The sequence below is a fragment of the Entelurus aequoreus genome, linkage group LG26, assembly GCF_033978785.1.
Source record: "Entelurus aequoreus isolate RoL-2023_Sb linkage group LG26, RoL_Eaeq_v1.1, whole genome shotgun sequence".
In the NCBI taxonomy this organism is placed as follows: domain Eukaryota; kingdom Metazoa; phylum Chordata; class Actinopteri; order Syngnathiformes; family Syngnathidae; genus Entelurus; species Entelurus aequoreus.
Window position 1 is genome coordinate 18,201,779 of NC_084756.1, and position 19,953 is coordinate 18,221,731.

The following is a 19,953-nucleotide window of genomic DNA, read 5'->3' on the forward strand; positions in this document are numbered from 1 at the left end:
CTACATCAAAGGTACTTTTGACAACATTTGTATCTGTGGGCCCACATGTATAATATACATGTTAATGTAACTGAGAGTGTACAAATGAACCCAATAAAGGTCCATTACTATTAACTATCTGTCATTTAGCTGGGGACACCCTACAACTACCTCTAGGGGTCCCCACATCCCACTGTATGTATTTATTTAGTTTGCCTTTTCTTCGGCCCACCCCGATAATGTTATTCATTTTCTTTGCCTACAGCCTCTTTCTATATGTTGACAAAGGAAAACAAAAACAATAACTTGTGTGTTTGGAAACAGTAATGGTTATGTGCAGTAAAACTCACCTCACCTTAATGTGTGTTCCTAAATTTGTGTGAACGTCTTGGACAAAAAGAGCAGTTCTGATTTAGGTTTATTTGGTTAAATACTAAGGTTTAGGGCATTTTTTTTTCTAAATGCATACATTTATCTAAATATGGGTTTCCTGCACGTCATCTTCATTACTAAAGGAAAAATCTAATCTGCGGGAGAGAATCCCTCTGAAATTTTCAAGTATGTTTATTTTTTAATTGGTCAGCTTGAAGCGTCCCTCTGTCTCGGGCTCCCTCGTGACTGTTATGATTTTGCTCTCTAGTTTCGATGACCCGCCTTATCTTGCCTCTGATTGGCGAGTCCGTAATGTTTAGCCAATTGCGACTCATCATACGAACACCAACCAATCATCATTTTCTCCGTATGTTTGGAGGTTCTCATTCATCCAGGTCATTGGATTTTCTCCATATTTTTTTAGCCTGGATTCGCAGTCCATTTTCTCACTTTGTAGCGTTGACGTAAGCTACCTAGCTACATGTGTCTAAAAGTAGCTAAGCTACAGGAAAAGCTACTGGAAAATGTAGTTAGGCTACGTAGCTTAGCTACATGTAGCTTGTTACTGCCCATCACTGTAAATATTTGCTAGTCATTTTGACTTATAGTTTCAAAGCGAGTCATCCATCAATCTGTAAATAATCAAAAATGGCTGCCATTGCAAATTGTGTAACAAGGTTATAATACGTTTATATACACTATATTGCCAAAAGTATTTGGCCACCTGCCTTGACTCACATATGAACTAGAAGTGCCATCCCATTCCTAACCCATAGGGTTCAATATGATGTCGATCCACCTTTTGCAGCTATTACAGCTTCAACTCTTCTGGGAAGGCTGTCCACAAAGTCGCGGAGTGTGTTTATAGGAATTTTCGACCATTCTTCCAAAAGTGCATTGGTGAGGTCACACACTGATGTTGGTGGAGAAGGCCTGGCTCTGCAGTCTTCGTTATAATTCATCCCAAAGGTGTTCAGTTTCAGGTCAGTCAAGTTCATCCACACCAGACTCTGTCATCCATGTCTTTATGGACCTTGCTTTGTGCACTGGTGCACAGTCATGTTGGAAGAGGAAGGGGCCCGCTCCATACTGTTCCCACAAGGTTGGGAGCATGGAATTGTCCAAAATATTTTGGTATGGCGAAGTTGGTAGAGTGGCCGTGCCAGCAATCGGAGGGTTGCTGGTTACTGGGGTTCAATCCCCACCTTCTACCATCCTAGTCACGTCCGTTGTGTCCTTGGGCAAGACACTTCACCCTTGCTCCTGATGGCTGCTGGTTAGCGCCTTGCATGGCAGCTCCCGCCATCAGTTTGTGAATGTGTGTGTGAATGGGTGAATGTGGAAATACTGTCAAAGCGCTTTGAGTACCTTGAAGGTAGAAAAGTGCTATACAAGTATAACCCATTTATCATTTATCATTTATCCTTGAGCATTCAAAGTTCCTTTCACTGGAACTTAGGGGCCAAGCCCAATTCCTGAAAAACAACCCCACATCATTATTCCTCCGCTGACCCGTCCGTCTCTGTCAGTTTACGTGGCCTACCACTCCGTGGCTGAGTTGCTGTTGTTCCCAAACTCTTCCATTGTCTTATAACAAAGCCGACAGTTGACTTTGGAATATTTAGGAGCGAGGAAATTTCACGACTGGATTTGTTGCACAGGTGGCATCCTATGACAGTTCCATGCCGGAAATCACTGAGCGCGGCCCATTCTTTCACAAATGTTTGTAGAAACAGCCTCTTTGATTTTATACACCTGTGGGTGTATAAAGTGATTAGGACACCTGATTCTGATCATTTGGATGGGTGGCCAAATACTTTTGGCAATATAGTGTATCTGCTTGTCATTTTGACTTATAGTTTCAAAGCGAGTGTGTAAATAATCAAAAATGGCTGCCATTGCAAATTGTGTAACAAGGTTATAATACGTTTATGTTGATATATATTAATTGTTACATGTGGCCCTCTGAAGGCAGTCATAATTGCGACGTGGCCCTCAGTGAAAATGAGTTAGGCACCCTTATTGAAGGGCGAACAACATCCTCCAAGGGGCCGAGCTCGTCGTGAATGGCCGTGAAAACATCCTCCTGCTCGGCCCCTTTAAATCTTCACGCCCCGCCCTTTTTCTCCGGAACTCTCTCACAGCCGCTTTAACTGCTCTATGCTCGGGCGGCGCACCAGAGGCGCTCGTCGGGTCAACAGTGATCCGATATCAGCCATGAGAAAAGACAGCAACTAACCCGGCCCTCGGCCACTTTTTTTTCGGGGTGAGTTTCCGTGTCCTACCTTGGAGCTCGAATGGACGTCGACGGAGCGAAGGAGTGGGGGGAAGCCCCCGCGTGTTTGTTCGCGTTCGGGCATGTCGGCTGAGTGGAAGTGGAGGTGGCGGCAAGAGGAGGAAGAAGAAGCGAACTTTAGCACCGTCATTTCTCCTTAGTTTACCCCGACCCCGTGAACTTACCTCACAAGCAGGACCAGCGGTGGATTTCCCCACAACGTTTCCCCGATGAGAAGCCCTCACCCGCGGGGAGGCTGCGCGATGGTGACCGTGACGATGAGCAAGAGCGCCGAGTGGCTCCAGGAGGAGCTGGAGTCCGGGGCCGCCGCGCAGCTGCTGCTGCTCGACTGTCGGCCGCATGAGCTCTACGAGTCGTCGCACATCGAGGCGGCCATCAACGTGGCCATCCCGGGCCTCATGCTCCGCAGACTCAAGAAGGGCAACCTGCCCATCCGCTCCATCATCCCCAACAACGAGGACAAGGAGAAGTTTGTCAAGCGGTGCAAAACGGACGTGGTGCTTCTGTACGACGAGGCCGCCGCCGAGCGACAGGAGTCCGGGCTGGGGAGCTCCGTGCTCGGACTGCTGCTGCAGAAGCTCCGGGACGACGGATGCAAGGCGTTCTACCTCGAAGGTCTGCATTAATCCATCCAATATTCACCCCTCGGTCTTATTTGTGCCATCCAAAACAAAACAGGAGTTTTGTTTTATTTATTTTTTTAAATATAAAAACATTTATGCGGAGCTATTTTAAACATAAATGGAGTGTTTTAACAAGTAAAGTCACCCAAAAATACTGTATATGTAGTTTATTGTGAACACTGTGTAACTAATACTGTCCTAGTACTTACATAAATAATCATTCTGTTGATTTATTTTGATCATTTTATTGGTTGCGTAAAATATAAAAACATTTATGTGGACCTATTTTAAACAAAAATGGGGTGTTTTAACAAGTAAAGTCACCCAAAAATACTGTATATATATTCCCCATTTTAATGGCAGTTTATAGTGAACACTGCGTACCTAAAACGGTCCTAATACTTACATAAATAATCATTCTGTTGACTTATTTCGGTCATTTTATTGATTGCGTAATATATAACATCGCCTTAAAGATAATTTATGTTGTTTAAACTAAATTTTTATTTGATTTTGTAAAACAACACTAATAACTTAGAATACATATTGCCTGTCTTACACTTATAATATATAACACTCTTTGTTTTGTTTTGTTTTTCAAAAATATGCTAATTATATAAAAACATTAATGTGGACTTATTTTAAACATAAATGGGGTGTTTTAACAAGTAAAGTCACCCCAAAATACTTTATATGTAGTTTATAGTGAACACTGTGTACCTAAAACTGTCTTAGTACTTACATAAATAATCATTCTGTTGACTTATTTTGGTTATTTTATTGGTTGCATAATATATAAAATCGCTTTGAAGATAATTTCTGTTTTTATTTGATTTCGTAAAACAACACTAATAACTTAGATTACATATTATTACATATTAACATACACTCTATAACCATTCATTTAAAATGTATTTCTTTTGTTACCAACCTTATTTGGTGTTAAGATAACAATATATAAAATAGTGAATTAAATCACGGCACGATAATTTAAAAATAAAGACAACTTCAGATTGTTTTCTTTGTTTAAAAATAGAACAGGCACATTCTGAAAATGCACAAATCATAATGTTGTTTTTTTTATACTTACATATTGTAGTTAACAGTATTTTACCTTTATTTGTCCTTATTTATACGTTCTGAATAGATTGTGTGATAATGTTCATCGGTCAACTCATTGGTGTTAATTTTCAGTCTATCAAGATAAAAAAATAATATAAAAATCTAATTACAAGATGTTATTTATGTAGTTTGCTCATTTTCCTCGACTGGTGCACTAACATATGTAGCATGATCTACAAAGATACAAAGAATTGCTATTGCAACATCTAGTGGACACATTTAGAACAGCATTTTCTTTCATTCAAAAATTTCGGCTCATTTTTATACTTGGCAAACTCATCCCGCGGGCCGGATAAAACCTGTTTGGCCCACGGGCCTTACGTTTGACACCCCTGCCTGAAAGATCATTTCTGTTGTTTGAACTAAATTTGTATTTGATTTCGTAAAACAACACTAATAACTTAGAATACATATTGCCTGTTTGACACTTAAATATTACATACACTCTAAAGCCATTCATCTAAACTGTATTTGTTTTGTTACCAACCTTATTTGGTGTTAAAGATAACAATATATAAAATAGTGAATTATATACAGGAAGTCTTGCAGATTGGACCCTTGAAAAGAACATTGTGGGGCAAATAAAACCTGTTTTCAATTACATGCTACAGTACTATCTCCGCCATGTTGTTCTCCTTTGGCATGAAGGCAAGGCAGGCTTTTTTCATGAATGAGAAGAGGAAGAAGGACAAAAAAAAACCTGCATGCAGCAACATCCGGAAAAAGGGCAGCTTAGTGGAGGAGCCGTGTGATGTGTAATTAATAGAACCACACTAGCTAGCAGACGAGGACGTGTGTGTACGTGCGTGTACGTGTGTATGTGTGCGCCAGTGAAGCCACAAGCTGGATGTGCCATTCACAAAAAAAAAAACCTCATCCACTCTTGCTTCTCTCAATGGAGCACATCGGTTCAGCTGTCTGCTTAGCTCATAGCTTAAGTCAGCACACAAGAATGTTCTTCCAGTTGTGAGATGATGTTTATAAGAACTGTGCTTTTTCTACCATGTGGTTGACTATTAGAAATAGTGGCGCATGATGACGATTTGGCTCAGATCAAATTTTCTTTGGTCCCCGCAGGAGGCTTCCACAAATTCCAGTCCGAGTTCCCCGAACACTGCGAGACCAATTTGGACTGTTCCTGTCCCAGCAGCTCGCCTCCGTCCTCCGTGCTCGGCCTGGGAGGACTCCGCATCAGCTCGGACTGCTCGGACGGCGAGTCGGACCGCGAGCCCATCAGCGCCACGGAGTCGGAGGGCAGCCCGCTGCCCAGCAACCAGCCGGCGTTCCCTGTCCAGATCCTGCCGTACCTTTACCTGGGCTGTGCCAAGGACTCCGCCAACCTGGACGTGCTGAGCAAGTACAACATCAAGTACATCCTCAACGTCACGCCCAACCTGCCCAACATGTTTGAGCACGAGGGCGACTTCAAGTACAAGCAGATCCCCATCTCGGATCACTGGAGCCAGAACCTCTCGCAGTTTTTCCCTGAGGCCATTTCGTTTATCGGTAAGTGGATCAACAACTTCTTACTTTATTAAGGAATGTCAAACATATATTTGTACATGTATTTACACATTCATCAAGATTAAGCAGTAAGTCAGTGAATAAAAAAAATCATGTACTACAAAACACAAGGCAGCAACAATCAGTAGACCCTGACCCTAACCCAGGGGTCGGCAACCCAAAATGCTAAAAGAGCCATATTAAACCAAAAATACAAGAAAAAAATCGGTCTGGAGCCGCAAAAAAATTTAAAGTCTTATATAAGTCTAATAATGAAGACAACACATGATAATTGTCTATATTAGCTATAATAGCCTACTATCAAAATTACTTTGTGTTGCAGGCTGACGCATATCTTCGTTACGGAAATTTAGAAATGTTAATATTTATTCTAAACATTTTTACAACAACATTCGTAAAACCGAGGTTTCTCAGAGGGTGAGATAACTCCTGGAAATTACTGGCTTAGAATGGCCAAAGGTATAGATGTGTGTGTCCAAGTTAAAGGAAACTGTCTTCTTGTAATGGATTTATTACAATCTTTGCAATATTTTAATTTGTAAATTATTCCATAGAAGAACTCCTTTATATGATATACATACATATTTGGTTAAGGTTTGCTGTGGTCTGGAACAACATGGCACACAAACAACTATCGGACATGCAGCCAATGTTACATACAGATAATGTGTCATGAGACATGCAAATATAAATTAAATACACAGAGGACATAAGTAAAGGATATCAATAGAGCTCAAATATACCTACAAATGAGGCATAATGTTGCAATATGTACATACAGCTAGCCTAAATAGCATGTTAGCATCAATTAGCTTGCAGTCAGGCATTGACCAAGTATGCCTGATAAGCACTCCAACAAGTCAATAACATCAACAAAGCGCACCTTTGTGCATTCACGCACAGCAACAAAATGAGACAAAGAAGGAGTGGCATAAAACAAGTCTTTCTGTGGCAGCATGTAAACAAACTATGGTGAGTTCAAGAACCGCCGAAATTAGTAGGACAAAACGGTCCTTGCCAAATAGTCTCATCAGTGAAGCATGTTTAACATAAACTGTGGGATTTTTAACAATTTGAAATGTTTGTGTCATATTGTCCTACAGAAACCATATTAAAACAAAAATTATATTTCTCCCTCATATTTTTTCATTTTCATAAATTTTTGAAAAAGCTCCAGGGAGCCACTAGGCGACGCTAAAAAGCCGCATGCGGCTCGAAAGCCGCGGGTTGCCGACCCCCGCCCTAACCCCTCATACCACCTCATACATTTTGATATTTTTCATTTTCAAAACCAATACAATTTATAGATTTTTTTTTTTAAACCTTTAGGACTCCTCTCAAGTTTGGTCCTAGGGATCTGAAAGTGTATGTTATACAAATTATAAATGTTGAAAATAAGTCATATGTTAATTTTTTTTAAATTCAACACTTAAATCTCTAGATCAACTTTAATATAAATAAAATTTTTGTTGTCTTATGTTTCACGCCCTTTTTGTCAAAACCCTGTTGTTGTTTTTATTGCAAAAACACAAAATATGCAATATTGTCTCTCCCCCCAAAAAATGTTTAAAGTGGAATATTTGATGTGAAGTAAATTAGAACCTTAAATAGGTTAATATTTCATAATTACACTGATTTTGATTCATTATTATTCATAATTATTATTTTTGGAGCAATGACAGTTAAAAAAAATTGGGCCCCACTCATAAAAGTGTTAAAAAAAAAGTCATGCAGTTGTTTGTTTTGTCGTTTTTTGTCATAGAAATATTTTTTATATTTTTTATTCATAACGCCCAAAATGTGCATATTTTTTTTCCCCAAAAATATTTCAAAGTGGAATTTTTTATGTTAAATAATTGGAGCCTTGGATTATCATTCATAACAACATTGTTTTTGTTTCATTATTATTGTTATTATTTTTTTTATACCAATGACAGTTTTGAAGAAAAAATGTATTGCTAGGCAGCTTTGTGTTATTAGAGTCAACATTTTTGTCTTTTTTATTTATTGTTAAAAATTTATTATATTTAGAATGTGCCGCGGGCCCTTTAAAGTATGAGCTGTGGGTTGCAAATGGCTCCTGGGCCACACTTTGGACACCCCTGCCCTAACCTTAGAAAACACAACAAGAATATAAAGAAATTGTAAACTAACTCTAATTTTAATCTTAACTTTAACCCCTTACCAATAACACTAACCCTATCGAAAACAATGCAATAAAACAAAGAGTAATAGATACTTTTGACCTTCCTTACCTTAAACATAAACCCTAACACTAACCCTAGTAAAATTAGGAGTACAATTTGGAAGAATTGATGTGCATCAAAAGGATATCAGATGAAAATCCACCAAAATGAAAAAACATGTACAAGTTGCGTTGCATTTTCTATTAATTATCTGTGAAAGATAGATGACAGAAACGAACAGTAGAGTGCAAACTTCCACCAAGGCCTAACAATCCTAATTTGAATCAGGTCTAAAATTAGCTTTACCTTCATAAATACTATTGATATTTTATTGTGTGAATGGGTTAGGTCAGGGGCTTTCAAAATGTGCTGGGAGATTTTTGACAAGTTAAACTACAAAGCAATGCATTTTGCCTTTGACATCTAACATCAATGCGGCTTGGTTTGTAAAGGGTGTTTTTTCTTTATTTGTATCAAGCTGCTGCGCCTCAACTGAATCAAGGGGTGAAATTACAGATCAATTATTTTTGATTTAATAGTTTAAAAGGAACGTCCGTGTTTTCCTTACAGTCGACTTCAACCACCACAAATAGATTTTCTATTCTATTCTGCTCGTCCTTGCTCATAAACACATTATGATGGGACTGTCTGTGCATGAAGTAGTGTTGTCCCGATACCAATATTTTGGTACCGGTACCAAAATGTATTTTGATACTTTTTGGTACTTTTCGATACTTTTCTAAATAAAGTGAACCACAAAAAAATTTCATTATCGGCTTTATTTTAACAAAAAATCTTAAGGTACATTAAACATGTTTCTTATTGCAATTTTGTCCTTAAATAAAATAGTGAACATACTAGAAAACTTGTCTTTTATTATTAAGTAAGCAAACAAAGGCTCCTAATTAGTCTGCTGACATATGCAGTAACATATTGTATCATTTTCCATTCTATTATTTTGTCAAAATTATAAAGGACAAACTGTAAAAAATTGATTATTAATGTACTTGTTCATTTACTGTTAATATCTGCTTACTTTCTCTTTTACCATGTTCTATTTACACTTCTGTTAAAATGTAATAATCACTTATTCTTCTGTTGTTTGGATGATTTACATTAGTTTTGGATGACACCACAAATTTAGGTATTTATCCGATACCAAGTCGTTACAGGATCATACATTGGTCATAGTTTAAGTTCTCATGTGTCCAGGGACGTATTTCCTGAGTTTATGAACATAATATAAATAAAAAAACAAACCAAAAAATTGTGATGCTAAAAAATATCAATGTAATCATAGTCGCATCGACTAGAAACGCTCCTGTACTTGGTATCATTACAGTGGATGTTAGGTGCAGATCCACCAATGGTGTTTGTTTACATTGTGAGCTACGGTGTGGAATGAAGCATGTTTAGCTAGTTCAGGCATGTTTTTTTTCCGTCTAAAGTCGGAATTCCGTCTTTTTTAATCTCGGGGAAAAAAAAAAATTATCTTCCGTTTTTCAGTTTTTTTTCCCGACCCTAAATCAAGATTCGAGACATAGTTTATATTACGCTGTAGTTGATTGGTCGATATGTTCCTTGTGACCAATCAGGACATCTGTTATGAATGATGACGTTAATAACGTCATCATACCGCCATTTTCCATATGTAAACGATGTCGGTTATCGAGAGAAAGGACGCTTTACGAGTAAAAGAAATTGATAAACATGTCAAAAATAAGTTTCGATGGGACTGGATGGAAAGGGAAATCACTGATACTGTTGGGAAGAAGGAAGTTACGACTTTGTTCGGTGATTTTATTCGGAAAATCGATCGTCCCGGAAAGGTTTTGTGCACGTGGTGTCATGATAATATTGACTATGGATCACGAGGTTTCAAGGCTTTGGAAGTACATGCGAAACGCCAAAAACATACGAAACAACTTGAAGCAAGGAAAACAAACTTTTCACTAGCTGGTACTTTTGGATGTCAACCGAAAGTGACATGGAGAGGAAAGATCCACCCACAACCCACTTCAGTTGCAGACAGGGTTGTTAATAATGAGGTAAGCTAAAAAATATTTGCTTGCGAAATACGCATGTTTGTTTTAAATATTAACCAATTATTGCTTTGCGAAATATAAATGGGTTTTTTATAAAAATAAAAAGCCACGTGAAAATATATTATGAAATTACAGAAATTCAGAGAGTCGCATTATTGAATCCAGTTAACAATTTATTTGAAATAAATTTGCATATAATACTATTTTGTAATATTAAGTTCTTATGTAGTCTCTTGAAACTATTGTCAGTGGTGTAACAATCTTGAAGGTAAATATTTTCACACTTGTTTCATGCAATATGTCAGTGTCCTCACATTATTATTATTTCCTATTTTCAAATATGAGTAAACAATACTAAACATGTTTAATTATTTTCATAAATGTATATCCTATTTTGGCGAAAAGAATGAAATGTTTACATTTGGTATTTTGTTATATTTATCCAAAAAAGAAGCTACAAAAGCAGAGACCAAAAGGAAAATGCAGGCTGCTCAGAAATTTGCAAGGAAGGCTCATGTTAGGGCTCTCCGAGAAAGCTAATGTGTGAAGTGAACTGAAGTAATGTGGTAATACTGTAAATAAACTGTAGATAATATCACTGATCGATGTGACACCTGTGGATGTGAAATGAACACAAGATGTAAATATTAGTGACTAAATACTGTTGGGACTGAACCATATACAGTGATTCATTATTATAATTGGGTTTTGTATGTTCTATTAATGTTTTCATGTCTTTAAACACTAAAATATTTTCTTCAAATGGTGCTGTCTTTGTTAATTTTAGCATGTTAAATTGGTGAAAAACCAGGAGCTTCCCAGACCCCCGGAAATGTTTTCAGTCTTTTTCATTGTGGTCAAATCACATGCCTGCTAGTTAGACCGGTACTTTTTAGAGGCGGTATAGTACCGAATATGATTCATTAGTATCGCGGTACTATACTAGTACCAGTATACCGTACCACCCTAGCATAAGGCTTATGTTTTTAACTCTGTACAGTAGATGGCATTGTGACTCTGCTTCCTAACACACCTTATAAGCACTTGGTCTGCCAGAGCATAAGAAGACGGAGCAGGAAGTGTTGCCAACTTACCGACTTGATTGTCATATTTAGCCAGTATTCAGACTCTTCTAGATTTTTTTTTTTTTTTTAAAAAGAAAAAAAGTAACTAGCCACGAATTTAGCGACTTTTCTTGGCGTTATTGGAGAGGCTAACATGAAAACATGTATTTCTCAACAAGCAGAGAAAGTTGCAGGTGCTGTACCTACTGACCCCAATCTAAGTCTTGCCTGTGACATAAAAACACACACAAAAAGAAGAAAGTTAGTTTGCATGTGTCGTGGCCAATTATGCAATGTAGATGACATCACGTATCCCGCCCAATTGAATGGGACAATAAGAATGTTTTGAACTCCTGTCCAGATTTTGAAGCAGAAAAATGAACTGTATATAACCTCCAACAACTGCTGACTGTACTGAATGATAATGGCAAACCATATGGAATGAAAATGAATGGTAGTGAGCAAACATCAACCAGTTCCTCAAATAATCTTTACAATAGATGGCAAACCTATGGAACAAGTATCAAATATGGTATATCTTGGTCGGATGCAGTTTGAAAATGGAAGAACTGATAATGAAATAAAAAGAAGAATGGAAATCAGATGAAAACATATCAAAACTACTAACATCACAAAAATTAAATATTGAAACAAGGATAAAAATGGTTAAATACTAAGTGTGGTCCATCCTACTGTATGCATCTGAGACATGGACCTTAACTCAAACTTGATCAAATAAATTGGAAGCATTTGAGCTCTGGTTATACAGAAGAATGTTAAAAGTCTCATGGACAAATTTGAAAACAAACACACATTTTACAAACAATGAATTGTAATAAATTACTAGTAAACACAATTAAAACACGGAAAGTTGAATATTTTGGCCATGTAATGAGGAAAGATGGCATACAGAGACAGCTGTTAAAAGGAAAGATGAATGCTGAGAACAACATGGACTATTAACATCCAAGACTGGACCACGCTCAGCTACTGTGTGAATGTGTCAGCATCGAGAGAAATGGCGATCCATTGTAATCAACCTGCAAACTACGGATGAAACATAATGATGATGATAATTAACTCGTTGCCAGAGTTGACATCAGCATGCTGGCTTCTTTAGACCGCAACCCAGTTGAGATTGAACCAACAGCGCCTCTGCTGGTTGCAGCCAAGCATTGCATTCCATTTAGGCAAATCCCGTATTTTTCGTACTATAATCCTTTAATTTTCTCAAAAAAACGACAGTGCGCCTTATAGCCCGGTGCACCTAATGTACGGCATAATTCTGGTTGTGCTTACCGACCTCGAAGCAATTTTATTTGGTACATGGTGTAATGATAAGTGTGACCAGTAGATGGCAGTCAAACATAAGAGATACGTGTAGACTGCAATATAATGGCAGTAAACAACACCAAAACTTTAAATGTTCCATTGAGAATATAGAACAGGGGTAGGGAACCTGTGGTTCTTTTGATGACTGCATCAGGCTCTCAGATAAATCTTAGCTGACATTACTTAACACGATAAGTAATGAATAATTCCGCTGGTAATCACAGTCTTAAAAATAACGTTCAAAATATAAAACATTCTCATGCATTTTAATCCATCCATCCGTTTTCTGCCGCACCTGTTCAAGAAGTTGCATTAATGGTAAGAAGTATTTTATTTATTATAGGTTAGCTTCAGAAGAACATTGCTATTAAAAAGAATAAGAGACTCATTATACTCTAAAAATGTTGGTCTTACTTAAAAATGCACGCATTTAGTTGTATTCAGTGTTAAAAAATTGTATATGGATCTTGTGGAAATACATATTAAAATATTTGGCTTTAATGGCTTTCTTAGCCAAAAAAGTCTATGGAACATTAGAATCAGAATCAGAATCAGCTTTATTGTCATTACGCAGGGTAACGAGATTGAGGCCATTCCATACAGTGCGATAAAACAAGTGTACACGCTATACAGTGGGTGAAATGAATATGTACATGAATATCTACATGAAACAGGGTGGTTGGTGGAATGGGTTATTGCACCGAAGAGAAGGCACACAAGGCGCTCAAAAATCTGTCAAAATGTTTTTCGTGCGACTTCGGTAAGCTATGAAGCCGCACCGCTTGATGGATTGTCGGTGCATTAAACATACAAGTATTATTATGGTGTATGTATAAGGTCCACAAAATGGCAGCTATTAGCAGAAATATTAGCAGACATATTATCTGACGTTATTTCGTAATATTATGCAAAACCAACTTTTCTTACCTTTTGGTACCTGCTGATCTGTATTTGGGATCTGCATAAGTCCTGAAAATTTGCACGCGTCCGCCTTTGTAGTAGTCATATGCTTCTTCTTTTTCTCTATCTTCTTGTTATGGGACATTCATCTTCTGCTGTTGCCATTTGTAATATAAAGTAGTGTAAAGTTCTTACTTATATCTGTCAGTAGACTAGCTATCAAAGCGCTAAAAACTGTAGTGGGTTTACATTATTCACCCACGGACCTTTAGTTATTAGAGGGTTCCGGTCGGAAGGTTTTTACGGGACACATTTCCGGCGTTGATGTTGCACTAGTGAGCCACGGATGAGGAGATGATGCTCCGTTATTGACTTAAGTAAAGTCTGAATGTCATTAAAACAGTTAGCGCCATCTTTTGACACTTCTCCCACTCCCGTCCTTGCACGCTACACCGCTACAACAAAGATGACGGGGAGAAGATGCTGTCGAAGGTGAGCCACCTAACTAAGACCGCCCACAAAACGGCGCATCTGTAAGCAACTGTCAGAAAGCGACTTGAAGATGATCTGTAAAACATCATCTATGCAACATTTTGACCAAAGAACCACCATTACATGTTATGTAGACCACGAGGAAGTGTTTTAAATGTAGAAAAAAATATAATATGACCCTTTTAATGCGCCTTATAGTCCGGTGAGCCTTTTGTATGAAAAAAGACCTGAATAGACCATTCATCGGCAGTGCGCCTTATAATCCGGTGGCCGGAAAATACAGTAATTAACAATCAATTCCACACATCCCAAAGTCGTCAGGATTGTTTCAGCGTGCGGTCATACTTTGTCAGGGTTAAAATCCCAGAGAATGAGTGTATTCCCTCTCTGGTGATTCACAGAGAACGCCTTTAAGACTTTTTCATGAATGTACGGAGGAAATGTGACGCTTGAAGTGACAAAGAGCGGAATAAAACGATGTGATGTTCCAGTCAATGATGATGACACCGTTCCTCATGGGTGGTATGAGGTTGTCTGGTCCAGACGGCAATAAGAGGAGCAGTTTACGCCGTTTTAACGGCATGTAGGGATGCAAGGCCTCAAGGAGACACGGCTGGAGCTTATTAATAACATACAGTGTTTCTAAGTCAGGATTATGTTTGGGGAAAAAGTGTTGGAAAGCAGAAGAACATAGAAGAACATGTGACTTTGCTCCATCAAATTCATGATTCAAGTTGAATATCATATTAAACTAGATGAGTCAATTCCTGAAGGAATTGCGTGTGAATGCTCCAATGCTGAAGTTGAACTGAAATGCTGACAAAATGTATTATGAATGTAAGATTAGTTTGAATGTTGAAGAGTTTGAATTTCCAGGAAAAACAGAATTAGGTTTGGAACTTTGGAAAGTGTTAGTTGGGTGAGTGGAATGTGTTGATGTTGGAATGGTTAGAATAGGTTGAACAATGTGCAAATTGTGGAAGTTTAAAAAATGGACAATTCATTTTGAATGGGGAAAATGTCCCTGAAAACTGGGAATTCTTGGAAATCCGGGAATTTTTTTAAATTGTTGAAGGAGCGCACATCATTTTGAACAGGCTGAATATTTTGGAGTTTGAACGGTTTGAATTGGATGAGAAATGTGGGAATTGTGGAAAAATGTCCCATTCTTTTCAATGGGAATTTCATGGACATTTGAGAATTTTGGGAAAAGCTGGCATTTTTGGGAAAATGTTAAAACACTTGAATAGTCTGAATTAGTGGTTGGTGTTGGAATTTTAAAAAAAAAATGATAGAGAAATGTTGAAGTAGTAACATTTTTAATTGAGAATTGGTATTAAGGAATTTTGGAAAAACTGGGAATTTTCCAGCTCAAAAAACAACTTTTGTCCTGATTAAGAGGAATGTTTGGACGGTGGAACGGTTGAAGTGGGTTGAAAAATGCGAAAGGAGTAGTCGCCAGGAAAAAAAAGGATCAAAATAGGGTTTGAAAAAAAAACGGAATTCTGGGAATTCCTGCAATTTTTTGGATCTTGGAAAAATTATAGTTTGAAATTCTAGGACGAGTGGAATATGTTGAAAGTGGAATGGTTTGAATCGGTAAAAAAATTTGGAAATGGTGGAAGTTTGAAAAATGGCCAATTCATTTTAAACGGGAAAAATGTCCTGAAAGACCTGGAATTCTGGGAAAATCGGGAATTAAAACAAATTGTTGAAGGTGAGCACACAAGTTTGAACAGGCTGAATATTTTAGATTTGGAACGGTTTTAATTGGATGAAAAATGTGGGAATTGTGGAACTTTGAAAAATGTCACATTCATTTCAATGGGAATTTCGTGGACTTTTGGGAAAGGCGGGAATTTTGGAGAATATGTTAAAAAGACTTGAATGGTCTGAATCAGTTCAAATGGTTGGTGTTGTAATTTTTAAAATCGATCGAGAAATATTGAAGTAGTAACATTTTTCATTGAGAAATGGTATTACAGAATTTCGGGAAAACCGGGAATTTTTCCAGTTGAAAAAACAACTTAGTTTTTTGTCCTGATTAAGAGGAATGTTTTGACGGTGGAACGGTTAAAGTGGGTTGAAATATGTGGGAGGAGTAGTCGTCAGAAAAAAAAGATCAAAAAATGATTTGAAAAAAAGGGAATTCTGGGAAATGCCTGGAATTTATTTGAACTTGGAAAAATGATAGTTTGAAATTCCAGGATGGTGAAATGTGTTGAAGGTGGAATGGTTTGAATCAGTTGAAAAATGTGGAAATGGTGAAAGTTTGAAAAATGGCCAATTCATTTTGAATGGGAAAATGTCCTGGAAAACCTGGAATTCTGGGAAATCTGGGAATTTTTGGAATTTGTCAAGGGAAAGCCCGCGATTCCCGAATAGGCTGAACAGTTTGAAGTTGGAACGGTTTGAATCAAAAGAAAGGGTTAGGGTTAAAGCTTGCTAAAATCTGGAGAAGAAGAAGAAGAATAAATAGATGAATTTTGGTGTAGAAAACCATGTATGAATGCTTTGTAGCATTCACACAATAATATTTATTGTGTCATGTCGCCGCTGCTTGGATGGGGGTGAGTGGATGAATGATGTCATCATCTAACTGGCCATTACCAAATCATGCTGTCATGTTAGAAGTCACCAAAAGTGTCTATTCGATATTTTTCAGAGGTAAAACTGATTCATTAGATTTTTAATCAACTAATTGTCGGCGGCACACACACACACACACACACACACACACACACACACACAACCACACACACACACGCACACGCACGCACGCACGCACACGCACGCACGCGCACACACCTCCATCACATCCTCCCAACACATATTATTGTGTGCAGACCTGGTTATAAGTTTTAGAAAATAAGAGATGAGCGAGGTTAAAATGTGATGTCACAGCAGGAAGCAGCGACCACACTGAGGAAGTCTGAAGTGACAACTGAAACTACACCCTAAAAACTATTGGTCTGCTCGGGGATTGTACAACATACCGGTACTAATAAAGAACTGCAGTAGTAAGAATGAAAAAAGGTACTATTATGTCTTCAACTTTATGTGCACGTCTGTGTTATCGGAAATGCTGACTGCAAATCTTTACTAAAACTGCAGCTCTCTTTTATGTTTTGCTAAACATTCCATACAGTAATATTTGTATTTTTAGTGCATTTCTTTAAAGTCCAATCAATCAATCCACTTTATTTATATAGCACATTTAAACAACAATATTCAAATATTAACCTTAGCTCCACCAATGACTGAATAAAAACAATAAATAAATAAATATAAAACCAATATAAAATAAATATGATTAAAAACGACTTTTAAGGGTAAAACCAATTAAAACAGTAAATAGTAATCAAAATAAAAACTTAAAAAACCCACAGAGGACAACAGAGGACCACACAACTCACGTAGTGTTAAAAGCCAAAGAATAAAAGTGGGTCTTAAGACGAGCCTTAAAACACTCCACTGTGGGAGCAGTTTGAACATGGATGGGCAGAGTGTTCCAGAGCTTAGGGCCGACCACAGAGAAGGCCCTGTCTCCCCTGGTTTTAAGTCTGGTCTTGGGCACCACGAGCTGGAGCTGGCTCTCGGACCTCAGAGCACGCGCAGGAGTGTAAATTTGGATGAGGTCCGAGATATACTGACGTGCCAGTCCATGTAAAGCAGGGGTCTCAAACACGCGGCCCGCGGGCCAATTGTGGCCCGGGAGACGTTATTTTGCGGCCCCCACCTTAATATGAAAGTTTAATGTTAGTGCGGCCCGCGAGTTTTAAATGAATGGCGCTTGACAGCGTTGTGTGCGGAGCTGAAGAAATCTACCAATCACGTTGTGGTATGAGGCTCTCGACAATATCGATGGCGTGCCGTGATGGCACTGTCATCAGTGTCCTCTAGAATCTGTCACCGCATCATCTTTTTCTCCATACTAACAGCGTGCCAGCCCAGACACATGTTGTATGAGGCTTCTAGAGACACACGCAGGTTATTGCAAGACATACTTGAGGAACAGCCATACATGTCTCACTGAGGGTGGTCATATTTTATTTTATTTATATTTTAACACTGTTACAAATATGCGCCACACTGTGAACCCACACCAAACAAGAATGACAAACACATTTCGGGAGAACATCCGCACCTAAACACAACATAAACACAACAGAACAAATACCCAGAATCCTTTGCAGCCCTAACTCTTCCGGGCTACAAAAACACCCCCGCTACCCCTAACCCCGCCCAACTCAACCCCCCCCATCTCCCGAATTCGGAGGTCTCAAGGTTGGCAAGTATGCATTGATGTCACTTGCGTAATGCAAGCAGAGAAACATTTTGCCGCTTTTCTATGACACACGCTCTTCCTTCCTCCCTCCCTGCCTCCCTCCCTCGCCCGCCTGCTCGCTCCCGCCCCCGTTGTAAACAGTCCGGGCGGGGAAGACGAGCACTCCGCCGAAGGAGCGAGCGACAATACAAAAGTGTGGTGCACTGGACCCCAGCGCTGATACAGACGTGGTGATGTTAACCCGTTCGGGGCTAATTGTGCTACCGTAACTGTAAACTCCACCCCCCACCCTCCTCCCGTTGGCTCCAGACAGAGACGATTCTTGATGCAATATTTCTTTCACAGGGGCACCCCGACGTGTCTTATTTCATTTCATTTCATTTTTATTTATCTCCTTCATTGATGTGCATCTTTGATCGATAGACAATTATACCTCAATTTTTAAATTATACATTTACACACCAATGCCTGAGAAGGAGCAGGATGAAGAAAAATCTTATATTTTTCTGCCCCCTTCAACATAGTACGTAGTCTTACTTAATGATATCATATAAACAAACAATTACATCCAAATATAACAAAAACAAACAAAAAAACACAAGAAGTGCAAAACTTCATGATGTACAAAACGAACAAAAAAAACAAAATAAGTAGTATACACCTCACAGGATGATACAAAACAAATACAAAACTAGGCAAAAAATAAGTAAAATAATAAATATAAAGCAAAATGTAAACAGTTATGGCTGTCCATATGATCTCATTGTTCTGTCCTTATATATTTTTTCAATTGGAATATATTTTTACAATCTTTTATCTCTTGTAAAGAGAATTCCATAGTTTAACCCCCACCACTGATATACACATTTGTTTTAAAGTTGTCCTTGAATACTGATGTTTGAAATGACCTTTTCTTCTATGCTCTTCATTCTCAGAAGTGATGACAAACATTTTTTGTAAATTTGCTGGTAATGTTTTACTTTTAGCCTTAAACATGACACATAATGTCTGTAACTTTACTAGCTCCTGTAGTTTCAATAAACCCGAATTAATAAATAATATGTTAGTGTGTTTTAAGTAATCTACTTTATGAATAATCCTTATAGCTCTTTTCTGTAGTTGATACAGAGAAAGTTGCGTTGCACAAGGAATACAATTTGAAACGTCATTATACAACTAGACATGCTGAGGAGTATGCAAAATACTAGGGGAGTGAACCGGGTTGCAAATTTTAAAACCAGTCTACTGAGGCAACAAGATTTCGTCAAGAATTGAAATGACCTTTTCTTCTATGCTCTTCATTCTCAGAAGTGATGACAAACATTTTTTGTAAATTTGCTGGTAATGTTTTACTTTTAGCCTTAAACATGACACATAATGTCTGTAACTTTACTAGCTCCTGTAGTTTCAATAAACCAGAATTAATAAATAATATGTTAGTGTGTTTTAAGTAATCTACTTTATGAATAATCCTTATAGCTCTTTTCTGTAGTTGATACAGAGAAAGTTGCGTTGCACAAGGAATACAATTTGAAACGTCATTATACAACTAGACATGCTGAGGAGTATGCAAAATACTAGGGGAGTGAACCGGGTTGCAAATTTTAAAACCAGTCTACTGAGGCAACAAGATTTCGTCAAGAAAGCAAGCGAAAAGAGCGATGCAGCAGTCAAAGCTAGCTACATGGTGAGTGAGATGGTTGCTAGGGCGGGAAAGCCATTCAAAGGAG

The 19,953-nt window shown here is 38.1% G+C and overlaps 1 protein-coding gene across 1 annotated transcript in view; it reads left to right on the forward strand.

Annotated features, from left to right (window-relative positions):
* The first annotated feature begins 2,452 nt into the window (after positions 1-2,452).
* The window catches only part of dusp7 (dual specificity phosphatase 7), a 19,697-nt gene continuing 2,196 nt past the window's right edge, over positions 2,453-19,953 (forward strand). Inside the window, exons 1-2 of the mRNA XM_062037599.1 lie at positions 2,453-3,262; positions 5,470-5,898. Of these exons, the coding sequence (XP_061893583.1) occupies positions 2,857-3,262; positions 5,470-5,898 (835 nt within the window). The 5' untranslated portion in view covers positions 2,453-2,856. The remainder of the gene's footprint in view (positions 3,263-5,469; positions 5,899-19,953) is intronic.